General features: G+C 44.0%; 1 protein-coding gene across 2 annotated transcripts in view; it reads left to right on the top strand.

Annotated features, from left to right (window-relative positions):
• The window catches only part of MID1 (midline 1), a 126836-nt gene that overhangs the window by 72759 nt on the left and 32858 nt on the right, over positions 1 to 21219 (top strand). For both annotated transcript variants that reach the window (XM_065900416.1, XM_065900415.1), the window contains exons 4-5: positions 6557 to 6705; positions 15029 to 15156. In XM_065900416.1, the coding sequence (XP_065756488.1) occupies positions 6557 to 6705; positions 15029 to 15156 (277 nt within the window). The remainder of the gene's footprint in view (positions 1 to 6556; positions 6706 to 15028; positions 15157 to 21219) is intronic.

Genomic DNA, 21219 nt, shown 5'->3' with positions numbered 1-21219 from the left:
ACAAAGCCACGATGGTGGCTTTTTAAGACACAGGCTCCTGGGACTTGGTCTGGAAGAGAGTAAAGCAGCTATACCTTCAACTCCTATGGCTAAATAGTTTTGGAAACATTGGGGTAAAAGGGCTAGAAGTGCTCCAGATGGTATGGGAAAGTGAAATCAGGCTCACTGGTTGATGCCATGGGCTGTGTAAGGCTTCGCAGTTCATTCAAAGGGACCGAAAACAGATTATTGCCAGTTTTCACCTAGGGTCATAGCTGTTAGCAAACTTCAGGCCTGGGAGTCTAGAGTAAGTCAGCCAGGTTGGAGCCTGGCTCTGCACTGTTTCTGATACCTACACGAAACGGGAGCCTCAGAAATGCAGAGATACTACAAGATTCTGGAATGGGGACCCCCAAGGATGGGGTGAAGGAGACTGTAAAACAGACGGGAGAGGCTAAGCAAGGCGGGTGAGGGAGAAAAACATTATGAATGACTTCAGCCCTTGAACACAGAAAGTCAAACCACAATTCCAAAGCAAATAAAGAGATCTTGAATTTCTAAAAATACAGCCAACAAAATCAAAGACATCTTCTCACCTCAGTTGAAATTAATTTTATGTGAAAATGTTAAGAAGATGTTCAAAGAGATACATGAAGGAATAACTTCTATCTTAAAAGAGCAAAAAATCGTGAAACCACAAAAGAAGGATGTGAAATAAGAAAAAAAACGATATAAAAATAACAAATTAGAAGTTCCGGAGGGAAAAACGTGTGCACTGAAATGGCAAAGAAAACTGAGCGGGAAGGGAATTTTGGAAGCTGAGTTTTAGCCTCCACGTAGGGGAGGCTGTCTACACATAAGAATAGGAAACTTGATCCATACTTCACACCACATACAAAAATTAAATGTCAATGGATCATATACCTAAATGTAAAAGGTAAAAACTGAAAATTCTAGAAGAAAGAAAACATGGGAGGAAATCTTGGTGAACATTGGTTGGCCAAAGATTATATACACTGGCAGAAACATAAAAGAAATATTTACAAACTATAGAGATAAGTATATACTGTATTTCACCAAAAGTAAAAACTTCTCCTCAAAAGGCACTCTTTTTTTTCTTTTTTGCGGTACGCAGGCCTCTCACTGTTGTGGCCTCTCCCGTTGCGGAGCACAGGCTCCGGACGCGCAGGCTCAGCGGCCATGGCTCACGGGCCCAGCCGCTCCGCAGCATGTGGGATCTTCCCAGACCGGGGCACGAACCCGTGTTGTCCCCTGCATCGGCAGGCGGACTCTCAACCACTGCGCCACCAGGGAAGCCCCAAAAGGCACTCTTAAGAGAATGTAAAGACAAGCCACATACTAGGAGAAAATTCTTATAAATTATTTATTTAATAAAGTAATTGTATCCAGAATATATTACAAATTCTCAAAACTCATTAATAAGGAAATAGATGACCCCTTCACCAAAATGGATAAAAGATTTGAATAGATAGACACTTTACCAAAGAAGGTATAAGGATGGCAAGTAAGCACATGAAAAGATGGTCAAAGGCATTAATAATTAAGGAAATGCAAATGAAAACCTCAATGAGATACCACTACTTACCTACTAGGATAGTTAACTTAAAAAGATGGACCATGCCAAGTGTTGGTGGGAATGTGAAGGAACTATAGCTCACACACTGTTTCTAAGAATGGAGACGGTATATTTTAGAAAACTGTTTGGCCCGTTCTTAAGTAGTTAAACATACATTTACCATTCGATCCAGCCATTCTAGGTGTTTACCAAGAAAAATGAAAGCGGATGTCTATATAAAACTTGTATGTGAATTTTCACGTTAATATTAAGGGTAATATTAAGGGTAATTTCCTGACTGGAAATGACCCGAAGTCTATCAACAGATGAATAGATGAACGGTTTGTGGCATTTGCGCACAATGCAGTGCTATCCAGCAAGGAGTGAACTCCTGACACATGCAACAACATGAATCTCAGTATAATTATGGTGAGTGAGAGAAGCCAGACAGAAAATAGTATATACTGCATGAGTATATTCATACAAAACTCTAGAGATAACACTTGCTAGTAATCTACAGTGACAGAAAACGAATCAGTGGATGCTTAGTGATGAGTGACAGAGGGGTGGGCGGGATGAATTACAAAGGGACAGGAGGAGAATGGGGGGGGTGATACATATGTTCATCATCTTGAATGTGAGGACTGTTTCATGGGTTTACACGTATTTGCAAACTAATCAGATTTGTACTTGAAATATGTGCAGTTTCTTATATATTAATTATATCTCAGTAAAGCTGTTTATAAGACAAGGAAATTGTACATTTGTACGATGGAACAGTCTTCAGAAATTAAAAGTAACGAACTAGGGTGATACGTATTCATATGGACAGATCACAGAAATGGGAGCAAGTTTTATGATGATTCTTAGGGAATGAGGAATATTATCTAAAATTTGATGAACTACCAAAAAATCCCATATAATGTTTAGGCATATATACATCAACATGCTTGGGCGTCATCAAGAGGGTGCTCTCCTCTGGAGAGGGACATGAATGAAATTAGGGAGGGACGCACAAACGCTTCAATGCCATCGATAATAGTTGAATAGTTCCTTTGAAAAATCAGACGCTAATATGATGAAAACACTGAGATTTGCTAAAGCCGGTACTGTGTATGGGAAAGTTGATCATATGACTTTAAAAACGGTCCGTATGTTTGAGATGTGTCACTTTTTGAAAGTGCACGTCTGCTCAGGGATATAATCTCAGAAGGCAGTGTTACTTGGGAAAGATGAAGAGAGGAAGGCCCCGTTCAGCTTTCCATTGAGTTACTACTTTGGTACACGACCGAGGACTGGTTCATCCCAGACCCGGGAATTCACAGTGAGTAAGTCCCTGGCCAGGGCATTGGGTGTCAGAGATACGTTTTAAAGAAAAGAAGAGCATGGGTGCCAACGCCCTGGAAATCAGAGGGGCTGGGCAGGGAGGGCAAGTATGGACTTGGTGTCCAGTGAGGGTGCCCAGGCTGGTGGTTGGGAAGTCTGAAGACACTCAATCCAGAGAAGGGCTTGCGACTTTGCCCTCATCTGTCTCTGGCGCCAATCACAATGCCATTTGATCTGGAGGAAACAAACCCACCGCAAATCCTCCAACTGGGGAGATTGCCAATCAGGCGATGTTACACATTAGCACATGCTGGTAATTCCTGCTCTCAGACCATTGCACCTTCTTTAAAATAAATAGCTCAGCAACCTCTATACTGAGACTGATTGGAGAGTCTCAAGCTCTGAGACTCCCCGGGAAAGAACTGGCTTATTTCTTCAGTAGTAGGGGATAACTTTCGCGCCAACACAGGAAAAGCTGACAGCAAACTCCAGATTAAGCCAATTATGTGTTTATGTTCAGACACATACCTATGGTAGAAGGCTGCAGCTGAAGAGAAAAAGGGTCCCTTCTCGTCACTGCTTTTATGTACTCTGAATCTCCAAAATGTAAGATAATTCCCCTGGACTACATGTCAGGGCTTTTGTATAGCCTGATAGAAACCCTGAGGACAGTCCTTGTTGATTGGGATACTTGTTTTAACTGAGGATCAATGGTTTGGACCTAACAATTTTGGGATGGGAACCCTACGTATATATGAAAGCATTTAAAATACATTTAAAGAAAAATAAAGGGCCACTTTTAAAAAGCATTTGTAAGGTAAAATAAACAGCAAATAAATTGATTTAAATAGGCCTATGTCCCCAAAAGGAGGCAGAGTATTTCCATGATGAGTGTGGAGTGAATTCCACAAATTACAACGTGCAGTCGCACTTCCCAAAGGAAAAAAAGAAGAACGCTGCCAACGTGGAAAAAGTTTTAAGTAATATATTAAAGAAGTGTTTTCTAATGAAGAAATTCGTATATTGCTAAATACTCAGTGTCTGATTCTGAAGTGTGGTACCACGTAGGACAGTGTTTCACAGAGTGTGTTCAAATCCAGGGCCATCTGATCAGAATCATTTAAGTCAGCGAACTTTTTTCTGTAAAGGGCCAGATAATGAACATTGTAGGTTTTGCCTTCGGTCTCTATCGGAACAGCTCACCGCTGCCCAATGGTGTGGTGTGAAAGCAGCCACAGGTGATTCATAAACAAACGCACGTGGCAGTGTGCCATGAAAACTATTTGCACAAACAGGTTGTGTGCTGGATATGGTCCACAGACCATAGTTCGTGAACTAACTTAGAAAAGTTTTTCTTTTCCTTTTTCTTTTTACTAAAACCCACGGTAAGAAGAATACATATAACATCAAACCCAGCACTGACACACACACACACATAAACAACACACACACACGGAGAAATAAGTTTTACAAAACTTATCTTGCCCTTTCTACCAGGAATGCTTTCTGCTACCTTCTTTTGACCTCTCCTCTTTCATTTAGTCTTCTAAATGCTAATCCTCTCCACACTGATTCATCACCTGCAGATCAAAAAACGTTCATTGCTTGTTAAAATGCAGATTCCTGCCACCCTGCCAATTACAGCTCCTCCCCTAGGATACGCGAGTGCCGGCCCGAACATCTACAGTTTTTCTTTAACAAAGGTCCCCAGCCGAATCTTGCGCACACCAGGTTTGAAAAGCTCCAATCTGGTATATCAGATGGAATTTGTACACTGAACTAAAATTATAATTACGCCAACAGTTTTCTGTAAAAAATTCCTGGACTTTCAAAGGAGGCTCTCATTTGGGCTTGCTTCAACTTATGCATGATTTAGGGCTTTTTTTCTTCTTCTTCCTTTTCCTCTCATGTCGCTTTTAATTTCCAGTATCATGATAGAAATTTTTTTAAAAAGAAGAAAATGGTGTTCAAGCGTTTTTCCATTCTGTCATCTGTGGGGTCACTATTATTAGGTATACCGAAAGGACGTGAAGTTATTCAGAAGGAAAAGTTGGTCCTTATTTTGTTGTTGTTGTTAGAATTGTATTAAATATCTTTAATTCTGCCGTGTAATTGAAAGCATTCTTTATGTTATGTGATTAAATATTTCTTCCTCTGACAGTTTCTTAAGGATACGTTCTAATATCTTGAATTGGACTCTGTGCCTTTCTTAGCTTTACCTCTGGGTATAATGACGTTAGCAGCTGAATTCTATTTGGTGTAAAATAAGTGTTATTTTATTCAACTAATGAACACAGTTATTTAATCTGCGGTGATGGTCACTATAATTACTTACAATGAGGTAAATCTCTTACCGGGCTTAAGATAACACACTCTTTGCCCCAGAGTTTTGACAGTTCATTTCTCTAAAGCCTTTACTTTCAAGAATCTTTCTCACTCTTGCCTGCGGTCTTGTGGCCGATGCCTCACGATTCAGCATTCATTTCCTTTGTTTGCTGCAGGAGGACAGAGCTGAAATTGGACAGTCCTCAGAGGCCTCAAGTCCTGACACCTCCTTCCTTCCTTTTCTTCTGTTAGACTTGCGCGGGGACGATAATGATGACTTGGAGAAAGGAGGAATTTCTTGGAGTTAGCAGGAATTCTGGAGGGAGCCTGAGCCTCCCTAGCCTTTCACCCAGGGCTGTTTTCCATTCCGGAATGATCATAAGGCCGGCCAAGACCTGTCCCAGGCTGTGTGCACCGGGGCACCAGGCGCACGGCAATTCCAATTAGCCGTCTCATTTGAACTTGGCTTCTGGCCAGAGGGCTTCATCTCTGAGCACATTTCAAACACCAGAGCAAATGGTCAAGTGGGTTACCGTGGACTTATCTGGGCCTGCCCCAGAGGTTATGGTCAATTACGTTTGAGGGTCGTTTGCAAGCAAGACGGAATCAGGAGTTGGAATGGAGGTTGGAACCAAACGTGCGTTTTTATCCCGACTGGGAAATGCTTATCAAAATAGTTTTAGTTATCAAGTAAGCACAGAGTGCCTGGAAATGACGTTCCCGGTGAGGGGAAATGGCCCAGCTGTGCTTTTTTTGGCTTTCTCTCATCGGTTCAACAGGAAAAATATTAATCAATGGGAAAAAAATGCTCCCTTTCTGTTAATTTAACACATGAGTTTGAGATAGTGTGGGAAATAGTGATACCTAATGTTTTTACATCGCGATTTTATTACACGGATAGCAAAGGACTTTTTAGAAAATGGTTTTGACTGAAGGCACACATTTGCACCTATAGAGGTGTTTTATTTTCTCAATGGCCCAGCTGAAAAATGGAACTAGAGAAAGTTTCAGGGTTCCCTACGATCTTATGGTAATTGTGTGAGGGAAGGGGTCCGGTGACCCTCTGTAACTCACACTGGGCAACACCTTTTTCCCCCATCAACAGGGAAGCAATTCGCAAGTCAGGGTTTCCTCTTAAAACAAATTAGCAACACTTCTCCAAGGAGATAAAGAATAGCTAAGACAAGAGTGCCATAACTGGGGTTTCCGTCTTTCTCTGCCTCCTTTTTGAACATTTACTGAAGGATGACTCGCATACAGTAAAACGCACACACCGGGAGGGTCCAGCCCGGCACGTTTTCACTAAGCGAGCCCACCCGTGTAACCATCTTCGTGCCTCTTTTGTTCAAGGTGATGAGGCTTCGCAAACTGGCTCAGCAGATTGCAAACTGCAAGCAGTGCATTGAGCGGTCGGCATCACTCATCTCCCAAGCAGAACACTCTCTGAAGGAGAATGATCACGCGCGTTTCCTACAGACCGCGAAGAATATCACTGAGAGGTGAGTGCGGGGGCTGCTGGGAAATTCTCGGCGCCTGGGCTCCTGTGTCTGGGGTGTGATTGGTTGGCCTTGCCCTGCCTTGCCTTTGTTTGCATTTTCAAGGCCGAGTACCACAGAGAATAGAGGCTTTGAGGTGCTTTGTTCCAGCTAAAGATGCTTCCCTTTGACATGTCAAAGCCTTTTCAGTATCAGCCTAGAGTTCAAGGCCTTTGAAACAAGAGTCCGCCAGTTAGAAAGAATGAAATCAGCCTGCTTTTAGTGGGGGAAGAAAGCTTATAATGGCACAAAACAGCATTTACTGTGACTCTCAGACCTGATCTTATCGTGTACTTGATAACAAAGCATCAAAATGAAGACCAAAACATAAAAGGGAATCTTTTCTTCCATCTCAGGGCTTATCTAGTTTTTCAAAATCGCCCAGGTGTTATTCTCTGTTAGGCCTGTTTTTATTTGGTTGAGAAGCTTTGCCTCTCCTGAAAGGTCAAGACCGACTCATGTGGGAGACAAAGAAAGGACAAAACTGTCAACTTCATACCTCCTTCTTTTAAAATATTCTTTATTCTATGGTAGGGGGACATGAAAATGACGTGATTTGAATGGGCAGGTCAGCGGTGAAACTGACAGGGGTCACTGTGCCTTCAGTGCTCGTACTTGATGGGCATAAAATTATTCACCTTCACTGATGCAAACACCTGTAGCAATTCTTGTGGAGCCCAGGAAAAGCACGTAATGCCACCTGAATGACATCTCCAACCAACGCCAGTGGCCTTGACTCTTCATTCGTTCAAAGTTTCAGAGTCAACGGATCCTCTTCCAAAGCCGTAATAGAAGACCATCCCTAGAAGACCCCCAGACAGCTCCTTCGTGCTGGTCTGTTATCCTAGAGCAGGAGTCTGCAAACTTCGCGGGCCTCTCACTGCCGTGGCCTCTCCCGTTGCGGAGCACAGGCTCCGGATGCGCACGCTCAGCGGCCACGGCTCACGGGCCCAGCCGCTCCGCGGCACGTGGGATCCTCCCGGGCCGGGGCATGAACCCGCGTCCCCTGCATCGGCAGGCGGACCCTCAACCACTGCGCCACCAGGGAAGCCCAGGAGTCTGCAAACTTTGCCTGTAAAGGACCAGAGAGTAAATATTTTCAGCTTTGCAGGTTATCGGGTCCCCATCACAACTACTCAACTCTGGGTAGGTCTCCAACAGCCTAGTGTAGATGGAAATGAATGGACGGGCGAGGGTGTGTTCCAATAAGACCATTGACAAAAACAGGCGGCAGGCCAGATTTGGCCCTCAGGCGGTACTTTGCCAACCTTTGGCCTAGGGCAAAAAATACCATCTTCTGACTTGAATTTCTTCGAGGAAGGCGAAAGAAAACTAATGATTATGGAGGGCTTGCTTGTGTTGCACGCTGCTGATTCTCAGAATACCACGTAGAGGCGGGTGGTGGTACTTCCGTTTTCGCTGTTCCTTCAGTGGGAGGAGGGTAGAGTATCTTTACAACTCTGGTCGAGAATCCAACCGGCTTCTTTGTGTTACTTCTTCTATTTGAGAAAATGTCCTCTGAGACTGGTTAGATACTTATCTCTTCCAAAGCACGTGGATAACAGCTGGTTACCATCCCTCTTATATCCTTAACATGGTCTCCTCCCTTCTGCAAGAGCCGCCAGCTTCTTTCCTCATGACTCCTAGGTTCCAAGTATTTAATTGTCTTCGCTGCTCTCAGCTGCCTCCAGTTGCCTGAAATATTCATGCTAAAGTTAAAAACTGCATACGGCACTAATACTCCAGTGTACCCAGGACACTCTACTAGACAGCGTTTACACTTACGTCATGGTTTCCCACTGGGATCCAGTAGTACTTTTCTCCAGCTGTAAATTGTGAGATGTCCAGATGAAATGGCTAGTGTGGGCTGCATGTCTCAGCAATCCCTAAAAATCCGATGCAGTCTAACACGAATAAATTCTCACCTAGCAGGGGGGAGAATATGGCCCCGTAACAGTTAAGAGAGAACTTAACTGGAAGTTAAGACCTGCATTTGAAGTCCAACACAGCGCATGCATGCCCACATGTGATCTCGCTCAGACCCAGCAGGACATACCTGGATCCCTTCAGCCCCACCTCTCACAAGCCCATCTCATCAAGAACAGAAACGTGACCGATTGCTCTTTCTACAAATGAGTTGTATCATATACTGTATTCTCAAGCCTCGCTAATATATAGTTCTCCGTGTGATTGTATGTACACTTTTCTAAAATGATGTTAAATTAGCAACACTCTTCACTAAATCCAGGCATGAGAAAGTTGGCCCACTGCTTATGAGAAGTCTACACTTCCATCAGATGTGAATACGTAGTGCCTGTAAAATTTTGCTAGGAGCCCTTGTCCCTCTGTTTCTGCATCCTATCTCTTTCTGTCTCTATTTGTCAATCCTCTTGGTCAATTCCTGAGCCCTTTTCCCTTTCCAGCAATTAGAATATAGTAAAGAGGCACTGGGCTTGGACTTGGAATTTGGAATCCTGGGTTAAATCCTAGAACTGTCACTTTTTGACTGTTGTTCTTTGGGTTTCTCCAAGAGCTTTTAAAAAAAAAAAACAAAAACATTTCTTTAAAAATTTTTTTTTTTGGCTGCGTCGGGTCTTAGTTGAAGCACGCGGGATCTTTTTTTTTTTTTTTGCGGTACGCGGGCCTCTCACTGCTGTGGCCTCTCCCGTGGTGGAGCACAGGCTCCGGACGCGCAGGCTCAGCGGCCATGGCTCACGGGCCCAGCCGCTCCGGCGGCACGTGGGATCCTCCCGGACCGGGGCACAAACCCGCATCCCCTGCATCGGCAGGCAGACTCTCAACCACTGTGCCACCAGGGAAGCCCTTTTTTTTTTCTTAAATAAATTTATTTATACATTATTTATCTTTGGCTGCATTGGGTCTTTCGTTGCTGCGAGCGGGGGCTACTCTTCCTTGCGGTGCGCGGGCTTCTCGTTGCGGTAGCTTCTCTTGTTGTGGAGCATGGGCTCTAGGCACGCGGGCTTCAGTAGTTGTGGCACGCAGGCTCAGTAGTTGTGGCGCACGGGCTTAGTTGCTCCGCGGCATGTGCTATCTTCCCTGACCAGGGCTTGAACCCGTGTCCCCTGCATTGGCAGGCGGATTCTTAACCACCACGCCACCAGGGAAGTCCCACGCAGGATCTTTCGTTGGGATGCGTGGGCTCTTCATTGCAGCGCGCAGGCTTCTCTCTAGTTGTGGCGCATGGGCTCCAGAGTGCGGGCTCTGTAGTTGTGGCGTGCAGGCTTAGTTGCCCCGCGGCATGTGGGATCTTAGTTCCCCTACCAGGGATTGAACCGACGTCCCCTGCATTGCAAGACGGATTCTTAACCACTGGACCAGCAGGGAAGTCCCCAAGAGCTATTTTTGACTTAGAAAACTGGACTCATACTAGCTACCTCTATCAGTAGTTGCGATAACATTGCTGGCGACTCCTATAAACAGGCCTTAAGTGTTGTAGATAGTCCATAATGTTTGTTGGATTTATGTTTTCATATTACTTAACATTCTTCTCTAGAACGTGACTTCACAGTCGTGTTTACTACTGTGTCTGCCTTGGGCTTTGGTGCCTGTGTATTTCTAAACCATCTTTATTCTTCTATTCGAGGGTGGGTGGAATGCCCAGAACAAACTTTTAATCCTGCAGGCCTTCCTAAAGTGAGAGTTGGATGTGATTTTTCTGCATCGTTAAACCACTTCAAGTGGACATGTTCGCCTACAAGCTGAATCAGACCACAACAAGTTTTTCAATTCAGAAACATCAGAAAACCCCTAGCGGAGAGAGAGCCTCTCAAGTTTTACACTGTAGGAGATGCATATGCTTTGGAATCGAGCGCTCGGCTCTGTGCTAATTTCCTCAGGAGTAATTACGGGTAGCACTGGGGCTGCTCCCTAATCCTTGTGAGTCTCCTTTTGCTCATGTGCTCCCGGCGGGCAGGACCCCTAGCCATCTTGTTTCCACCATTATGGCCCCAGCACGTAGCAAACTGCCTTATCTGAATGAATGTGTGAACAAATCTATAAAACAGAGCCGATTATTCCTACCTAATATGGTCGCTGTAGGGATAAAATGAAATAATGGAGTAAAGATATTAGCTGAGTTTCTGTCTCAAGGTGAACTTACAATAAATGCTAATTTCCTTCCTTCCCACTCACTAAATGGATGCAAATGCATTGTATAACATACTATATTCTCTAGCCTCGCTAATACATAGTTCTTGGTGTGATTCTATGTGCACTTTTCTAAAATGATGTGAAATAAGCAAAACTCTTCACTCATTCCAAGTATAAGAAAGTTGGTCCACTCCTTAGGAGACATCTAAAGTTAAAATCATCTGTAGCAGCAAATTATCTGTATCAAGAGGATGAGAAGAAGAAAACTCCCTCTGAACAGTACCAGTACCCGTTTTTCAGAGTTCCTAAGAGGGACTCAGACTCCACTGGATGACTCCTCTGTCCCTCACTGCCACAGGCAATTCAAGGATCCCGCAGAGTTCCCCAGAGTACAAACCCGAGAACTCCAGTTATCAGCTGGAAAGATGGCACTTATAAGAATTAGAGTGCATGTGATGAGTGATTTTTGAAATGTGTTCTACAGGGCGTTAATTGGTGTCAAAACAACAAGGTTCCAGGGTCAGACGCGTTTGGGAATTCCTGAGCTGACTAAAGTAAACCACACTTTGTTACTGTGTGAACTCACCGGGTTTTACCATGGTGATGTGCGTCGTAGCCCACCTGCCCGAGAGAGACCCATTGAGGTGCCATTGTCAGGCGGTTGGGCATGGGGGAATATTAAGTGGGAAGGGTAGAGCATCTTCCCCTGGTGTTGACTGTTCGGCAGAAATCTTGGAAGCACTCTAGCTCTAGACATGTCTTCCTTCCAGAAAACCGGCCCCATGTGGCTGCCAGCAACTGAGTGTCATGGAGATTAGGGGCATCAAAGTCAAAATAGAAAGGGGAAGTAGCATGCAGCCCACCCTATTAAGTGTCAGGGTAGGACACAATGCCGTTATTTGCTCCAGTATGTTAAGAGCTTGACACACAGCCACAAGCATGTGTACACATATTCCCGTACACACACACGCACGCACGCACGCACGCGCGCGCGCGACTCTAGAAGCACAGAACTGAGAAAGTGGCATGTGCTGATGGCCCTGGTGGATTTTTGGCAATTTATCTGAAAGGCCAAGAGATGGGCAACAAGGATTTGGGGAAGAAAAACACGGCCTAAAATGTTGAATTTGGCAGATCTCCGCTCGCCTGTCAGTCCAATTAAGAATTTGAAATTGTAGCCGAAGATAAATATCTTTCCTTCTATCAGAAAAAAATGTGTAGGTGTTAAAAGCTGCGATCATCTCCAAAGAGTCTTGCTGTCAGTCTTCGCCTCCCAGGCTTAGGAACTTTCAGCCTCTCTGTTCCCGCTCTACAAAGTTCCCACCATCAAGATGTCAGGCGTTGTCAACAGTGTCCCTTGACTAAAGCATGGTTTAGTTAATCGTTTGTGGACCGTAGAGCCAGGAGAAACTTGGGAATGAAGTCTATTTTGCATGAACCTGAACAGAAGCTTGTGCCACTGGACAGGGGAAGTACCAGCTTGAGATTATCTGTTCAGAGCATTCGAGATCTCCCAACCTGGTGAGCACAAGATCTGTGCCACGCGGGAACAGCAGAGAAACGCAATAGAAAGTTCGGTGCTTGTTTCATAATAGCTTGGTGCAGTTCTCCCTGTTGGACATCATGAAACAGAAATAACTGGGGTTTCACTTTGAAATTTTTATTCGAGGAATTCAAATGGCACCGTAGCATTTCTTTGAACCTTTCTGCATTGATGCAAATCTGTTGGGCTCTTCAGTAAATGACATATTTGAAGGGCTTACTCAGTATTCGTTGACTATTTGGTGACTAATCCTAAGACCTCTCTGAGTTTGAAGGAGTGTTTGTGATTATAGGTCATAAGGAAGGCGTTTTTTAAGTCCAGGTTGACCGTCTGTGAAAAGTGCCTAGCGACCATCCCTTTATCCATCGGTCTGAATTAGCAGTTGTTTGTCATAATAATTAGTCCAATTCTCTTGGGTGCAGTAATTAGCCAATAAAATCACACAACTCCCTGCTTGTCGCTGTTTCCTGGTGAAAGGATCAGGTGGTGAATTTAGATTCTCTATCCTCATTCAAACACTTGAAACTTTTCTTTCCAGAGTTTATTCCTCTTCAAACTTTCATGTATGGATCTCAGTATCATTCCAATTATTACATTGTTGATTATCTTCTCTCCTTCCCTCCCTGTATAGCACTGAATATGCACCAGAAGTACAATTATAGAAACTTTAAGGATTTCGCGCATTTCACAGGTGTAACTTTTTTATTGCAGTGAAATTTGCATAACATAAAATTAACCATTTTAAAGTGACCAGTTCATTGGCATTTAGTACAGTCACAGTGTTGTACAATTCCTGCCTCTATCGAGTTCCGAATTATTTTCATCACCCCAAAAGAAAACCCCACACCCATTATGTAATCACTCCCCATTGTCCCCTGCCCCCAGCCCCTGGCAACCACTGATCTACCTTCTGTCGCTATGGATTTCTGCCTGTTCTGGACATTTCATCCAAGTACATCATACAATATGTGGCCTTTTGTGTCTGGCTTCTTTCACTTATCATAATACTTTCAGGGTTCATCCATGTCATAGCATGTATCAGTCTTTCATTCCTTTTTATGGCCGAAAAATACTCCATTGTATAGATGTGCCCACAGATGTAATTTTTATAGCCAAGGTATATTTCTTTATAAAATCCAAAACTTTAAGAGCCATTAGGAGATGCAAGAGGAGATCTGTCTTTTAGTGTAACCAGGTTGAAGTTTTTCTAAATTAAATGGAAGAGTACAGACCTAGAATTCTCTTCCTGGCTGCTGCCAGCTAGCTCTGTGGTCTTGTATAAATGAGCATCAATGCCCTTCACTAGAAAATAAGTGACTAGGTTATGGCTAAATCATTTAAAGGCTGTTTCTTTGCTCAAAAATTCCCAGTACCCTACACAGTATCCTGCACACAGTAGGTCCTCGGTGGTGTTTATTGAACTTCCTGAAATACCAAAATCAAGCTTATGAGTCTAGCATAGTTTGATGTGCTCAGAAGTGGTTTACATCATCCCATAATTTTCTTGTTCTTAGAAGAATCACTTGCATTGTTAATTAGTCAAAATGTTCTGCTATTAATAATAACTTTCCCAATCAACGTGAGAGTCCACTGCAGGAGACCGATACCTACCAATAGCTTGCTCCATAGATTACAAACGAGAAGTCTATCTACCTGGCAACCTTAATGAAGAGGGGAAATGGCGGACCCATCGGGGGAATTTGTTAGGAAGCTCATGTATATTTTCCATGGCATCTGCTGGGAATATGGTGCAGGAACATGAAGACAAGGAGAATGAAAACGAGCCTGACAAAAACTCCTTTTTTAATGTTTATTTTAGGGAGAGGCTAGTCATTGATTAAACTAATCCAATATCTGGAAACATTCTTTTTTAATCTTCACTTTGCCTTTTATGCAGCTTGAAATTTGGAAGACTCTTCTTTGAAGTGGAGCAGGGTTGAGTCTGAAAAGAACAAACCGTTTCCCAGACAGATGTGTGAAGAAATGCCTGGAGCTATGTGCTTCTCGCTGGAGTTAGATGTGCGGGGGCCAGAGAGTTAAATATACAGCAACGTGAAGTATGAATATTCTTTCGCCTCCATGGGGAATTTTGTCCCGATAGTAAAAAGGAAGGGAGGAAGCCATTCTTCTGTTTTCCCAGCTCCTCTGCCTCCTCTCGTAGCTTGTACTCATTTGCATTGTGTTGCCTGTTGTGCCATCCCGGGATTTTTCGTGAGGCTCACGTGTAAAAACAGCGATGGTGGGCTTCCCTGGTGGCGCAGTGGTTGAGAGTCCGCCTGCCGATGCAGGGGACACGGGTTCGGGCCCCGGTCCGGGAAGATCCCACATGCCGCGGGAGCGCCTGGGCCCGTGAGCCATGGCCGCTGAGCCTGCGCGTCCGGAGCCTGTGCTCCGCAGCAAGAGAAGCCATCGCAATGAGAAGCCCGCGCACCGCAACGAAGAGTAGCCCCCGCTCGCCGCAACTAGAGAAAGCCCGCGCGCAGCAGTGAAGACCCAACACAGCCAAAAATAAATTAATTTAAAAAAAACACGATTTCGTAATGATATTTCTTTTCCTTTTATTTTTTCACTCCTATGCGGTGATGGTAAAAGCCAGCTTGACATTTCTGAAAAGTTGTTTTGTTTCAATTACAGAGTCTCCATGGCAACAGCATCATCCCAGGTGCTAATTCCTGAAATCAACCTCAACGACACCTTTGACACCTTTGCCTTAGATTTTTCCCGAGAGAAGAAATTGCTAGAATGTCTGGATTACCTTACAGGTATTGTCTTTTGTGTTTTCTTTAATACTGGGTACGTTCAGTGATACTTCATTAGGAATGAAGTCTAATATCCCCGTAAAACATTTTTGGTATTCCTTTGGTTGGTTGGTTGGTTGGTTGGTTGGTTGGTTGGTTGGTTTTCCAAGCAAAATAATACAGTCCAAGACTAAACTGGGGACAGAGGCAGGAAGAGAATCTCGGTCATTGAAAGCATATTGACCACCATTTCCCGCACTCTCGGCGTGTGGGTACCACACGTGATACCTCTGTTGGCCATCAGAGAGGTACATGGGGCAGCGTGGCTGTTTTCCGTTTCATGTCAGCAAGGCAGATGACTCTCACAGTGCCTTGGCAGAGAAAAACTTAGCAGCTAACTCTAATGGGGTATCTACTCTGCCCTGGCTCTTTGCGTTTGTTTAATCTTCCCAACATCGAATTGACGTAAAGTATTATAATCCTCATTTTGCAAACGACAGAGGTCATCCATCTCGCTGGAGGTCAGATAGCTAGGGAGAGGCAGAATTAGGATTTAGCTCAGGTCTGTACAGGCTCCAAAGACCTCCTTACTTTCTAGTAAAAGACTCAATTTCGTCTTGGCAAAGGTCACCACGGCAGATGTCCCAAAAATCACACATGTATTCCTGGTGCCATGTTTCACTTCTGTGCTTTTTGATAGGCATGTTTTTGGGGGGTGGGGGTGGGGGGGTGAGGTCAAGCTTAAAAAACGAAAGCAGCCGTAATAAAAGAAACCTCTGGCTACTCCTTTTCCTAACCATGCTTCCAAATTTTTCTTAGCCGTCGACCGCTAAGGCAAGAACTGACCACGTTCGCTCATAGAATGTGGGCTGTTTAGATGACTTTATTTGTGTCATCCGGAGCCGCGGGTGCCGCGGGGAGTTCAGTGAAGCTCCGCGTCTACAGTGAAGCCAGCTGTGCACTGAATTTAGAATGTGCCACCTTCAAGAGACCACATCCCTAACTTAGCGCGGCACCAGTGTCTCCACCCTCATTGTGTATGTGTGTTCGCGGGAGAGCAGTTGGGTAAGGGGAAGCAGGAGAGACGGAGCATTGGGTGATGTTTATTTTTACAGTCTGTGGCTAGAAAGCAAAGGATTTCTATGTTCAAGGAGCACTGTACCCAGATCAGTGTTTTCCTTTGCCTGGACCCGAGGTGCCGGTTTTAGCCTTTGTGCATTTGCAAGGGAGGCGAGTCACCCCAGAAACATCTTCTTATCTTAGGTGATTCTTTCACACCATACGATGCCTACGAAGGAAGAAATAAGTTGACTCAAAAAGCACGTCCAGTAAGAAACCAAACTCGATTTCAACTATTTATGAATGTAGCTTTTCACTCTGAGATTTACCTCAACTAACACCATGCCACAGAACTTTCTAGGATGACAGAAGCACTCCGCACCGTCCAGTAGGATACCTGCTAGCCACGTGGGGCTGTGTTGAAAACCTGAAATGTGGTTAGTGAGTTTTTGCTTTTGTTTCACTTTAATTAAAGTGAAATGTAAAGGGCCACACGGAGCTCGTGGCTACTGTGTTGGGCCATGCAGGTGAGCCTTTCTCGGGCTGAGATGCTTTTCATGATGGCATCCTATTAAAAATCTCCTGTTTTCTTATATCATTTGGGAATGAGTGCGGTCACAGCAACAGAAAATCCAGTTAGCAGTGACTAGACCCATCAGACAGTGTTCCTATCACAGAAACAGGAGAACAGAGGCTTCTGTTGCCGTCCAGGGCTGGGCAGCGGTTCAGTGATGACGTCGGACCCCAGGCTCTTTCTCTTTTTGTGCTCTGCCACCGTCACCGTCTTGCCACGTGACTGCAGAACTACTCCACCTCCAAGCGTTATGCCCAAGTTACGGACAAAAAGAGAGGGACAGACGGGAAATGATGACCAAAAGCTCTGTCAGCCAAGTCTGTTTATGAGGAAAACCAAAAGCTTGTTCAAAAGATCCATCTAGCAAACTTCCACTCGTGTCTTGTGGGCTAGGTCCACGTCATAAGGTCACGCCCAAGGGCAGAGAAGAGCAAAAAGTGTCTGGCCGGGCACGTGGCCGTTCTGCACAGAATCAGTGTCTTATTGTCAAGAATGTCCTTCCCATTTCCCCAGGATCGTTTAAGAGCATTTCAGTAACGTATGCCCATTCTAATCTCTGTGTGAATGACAGCGTACTGACTGCAGGGGAAACTGTGAAAGCAGTTTGCACTGACTTGTAGAGTGTACGCCGTATATCATCCCGATGGCTGTTTATGCCAAACTAAAGACCATATGGGGTACCTGCTATTACGCCTTCTTAGCTGTCACCCTCCGATACAAATTTGGGCCATTTCTAGACATAACATCGATCCCGGCCATAACATACGATGCTCGGCTGATCCTGCGAAGTCCAAATAGTTTATCAGACATTCGTAAGCAGGAAATGGAGTGTTTGTGGAGCGTTAGCCCACCATTTCTTGTGTCCTGTTTATGACAGAGGCAAGAAGATAACAGTTCTGGTATACCAACTGCATGAATATCGAAACTGGCAACGTGCTGCTGTTCTCGTTTACTGTAAGCTGGATATTGACTTTTCAGGACAAACCCATTGGCTTTATAATCAAAACAGGGTTAGTCTGCCTGGCTGTGAAAACAAGATTTTTTTTTTCGCCTCTGACATGCCTCTAAATGGTGCGTCAAGTGAATAACCCGGAGGGGTGACATTCCCTCCCTGATTACAGCCCCTGCCACGTGTCTCCCAGCTACCTGCCTATTTCAAACACAGCGTTCTTTATATTTAATCATGTATTGCAATGCAGAGAGAACCAAACCTTTCTACGTTGGTTGATGGGGAAATAATTCAGTGAACTGTTTAGATGATGGGAGAGTAAATATTTCTCCACTGACCCATGCAGGGTGATCCCACACTAACAGGGACCACACGGACAGTAATAAGCGTGTTTATGATGCAGCTGGGCCTCCTCCGTGGAAGGCGTCTCTCGATCGGTATCACTTACTTATTCATCCGAGTCACAGCACATGGCACTAAATCTTTGTTTTTCACTAATAAATTCTACCATTTTTTTCATTTTTTAAAACATTCCAGCTTTATTAAGGTATAATCGACAAATAAAATTGTAAGATATTTAAAGTATATACATCGTAGGGATTTAGGTTTTGTATCTTTGGATCTTGTTAAAGAAACCTTTCCCCATCGTGAGTCACAAAGATACTCTGCTGCTTCCATTAGCCTCACTGTTTTACTTTTCCATTTATATCTTTAAGCTATCTGAAGTTTACCTTTGTATTTAGTGTAAGGTAGGGATTTAACTGAATTTTTCGTCATATTTTGAACCAGTTTTATCAACGTAATTTCTAAGCAATCAATTCCTTCCTCATGAAGATGGCTTTGCCACCTTTGTGGTGCTGCCTTTTTTGTACGTCAAGTTCTACGTATCATGGGTCTATTTCCAAGCTTTCTATCTGTTCTTTTTTTTTTTTTAAACATCTTTATTGGAGTATAATTGCTTTACAATGTTGTGTTAGCTTCTTCTATATAACGAAGTGAATCAGCTATACGTATACATGTGTCTCCACGTCCCCTCCCTCTCGCGTCTCCCACCCTCCCTATCCCACCCCTCTAGGTGGTCACAGAGCACCGAGCTGGTCTCCCTGTGCTATGCGGCTGCTTCCCACTAGCTATCTGTTTTACATCTGGTAGTGTATATATGTCCATGCCACTCTATGACTGTGTCCCAGCTTATCCTTCCCCCTCCCCGTGTCCTCAAGCCCATTCTCTATGTCTGCATCTCTATTCCTGTCCTGCCCCTAGGTTTTTCAGAACCTTTTTTTTCCCCTTAGATTCCACATATATGTGTTAGCACACGGTATTTGTTTTCCTCCTTCTGACTTAACTTCACTCTGTATGACAGACTCTAGGTCCATCCACCTCACTCCAAATAACTTCAATTTCGTTTCTTTTTAGGGCCGAGTAATATTCCACTGTATATATGTGCCACATCTTCTTTATCCATTCATCTGTCGATGCACACACGCTTAGGTTGCTTCCGTGTCCTGGCTGTTGTAAATAGAGCTGCAGTGAACCCTGTGGTACATGACTCTTTTTGAATTATGGTTTTCTCAGGGTATATGCCCAGTAGTGGGATTGCTGGGTCGTATGGTAATTCTCTTTTTAGTTCTTTAAGGAACCTCCATACTGTTCTCCACAGTGGCTGTATCAATTTACATTCCCACCAGCCGTGCAAGAGGGTTCCCTTTTCTCCACACCCTCTCCAGCATTTATTGTTTGTAGATTTTTTGATGATGGCCATTCTGACTAGTGTGAAGTGATACCTCATTGTAGTTTTTTGTTTGTTTGTTTTTGTTTTGTGGTGGTACGCGGGCCTCTGGCCTCTCCCCTTGTGGAGCACAGGCTCCAGACGCGCAGGCTCAGCGGCCATGGCTCACGGGCCCAGCCGCTCCGCGGCATGCGGGATCTTCCCAGACCAGGGCACGAACCCGCGTCCCCTGCATCGGCAGGCGGACTCTCAACCACTGCGCCACCAGGGAAGCCCACCTCCTTGTAGTTTTGATTTGCACTTCTCTAATGAGTAGCAATGCTGAGCATCCTTTCATGTGTTTGTTGGCAAGCTGTATATCTTCTTTGGAGAAATGTCCGCTTAGGGCTTCTGCGTATTTTTGGATTGGGTTGTTCTTTTGATATTGAGCTGCATGAGCTGCTTGTATGTTTTGGAGATTAATTCTTGGCTTCACGTGCAAATATTCTCTCCCATTCTGAGGGTTGTCTTTTCGTCTTGTTTATGGTTTCCTTTGCTGTGCAAAAGCTTTGAAGTTTCATTAGGTCCCATTTGTTTATTTTTGTTTTTATTTCCATTTCTCGAGGAGCTGGGTCAAAAAGGATCTTGCTGTGATGTATGTCAGAGAGTGTTCTGCCTATGTTTTCCTCTAAGTTTTATAGTGCCTGGCCTTACATTCAGGTCTTTAATCCATCTTGAGTTTATTTTTGTGTGTGGTGTTAGGGAGTGTTCTAATTTCATTCTCTTACATGTAGCTGTCCAGTTTTCCCAGCACCACTTATTGAAGAGGCTGTCTTTTCTCCGTTGTATATTCTTGCCTCCTTTATCAAAGATAAGGTGACCGTAGGTGCGTGGTTTTCTCTCTGGGCTTTCTGTCCTTTCCATTGATCTATACTTCTGTTTTTGATGACACTAAATCTTGCCTGTGGATACTTCAGGAGACAGATGTATGAAGTCATATTCCAGAAAGAACGCTTTAAGGCTCTGTAGAGCCCTTCTGTCTTGATACACAACTTTCTTTTTCAAGTTATCTCTTTTTTTAAATTTACTTTGTTGAAGCAGAGGTGATTTACAGTGTTGTGTTAGTTTCAGGTGTACAGCAAAGTGATTCAGTTATACATACATATATATATATATATATATATGTATATATATAGTATACACAAGCTTCCGGCAAAACCCAAATGAACTTTTTAGCCAACCCAATATATTCTTTTTCATATTCTTTTCCATTATGGTTTATCACGGGATGTTGAATATAGTTCCCCGCACTATACAGTGGCACCTTGCTGTTTATCCATTCTCTATATAATAGTTGGCATCTGCTAGTCCCAAACTCCCACTCCATCCCTCAGCACCTCCCCTCCCCCTCGGCCACCACAAGTCTGTTCTCTGTGTCTGTGAGTCTGTTTCTGTTTCATAGATAGGTTCATCTGTGTCATATTTTAGATTCCACATGTAAGTGGTATCATATGGTATTTGTCTTTGCCTGCCTGACTTACTTCACTTAATGTGATCATCTCTTAAGTCCATGGCACATGGCATTATTTCATTTTATGGCTGAGTAGTATCCCTTAATGCACACCGTGATGCAGTGGCTGCCGTCATAATGTCTGTGGAATTCAGTAATCAATAGACTGAGCTGGGCTAACTGGCTTGATGCCACAGATGTAAAAGGGACTTGCTTCGTACGATCTGTGTCCCGCACGTATCGTCAAGTGGCAAAGTGCAGAGTACTAAAACAATTCAAGTTTAAAA

The sequence above is a fragment of the Phocoena phocoena genome, chromosome X, assembly GCF_963924675.1.
Source record: "Phocoena phocoena chromosome X, mPhoPho1.1, whole genome shotgun sequence".
Classification (NCBI taxonomy): domain Eukaryota; kingdom Metazoa; phylum Chordata; class Mammalia; order Artiodactyla; family Phocoenidae; genus Phocoena; species Phocoena phocoena.
This window is presented reverse-complemented; position numbering and strand designations above follow the sequence as displayed.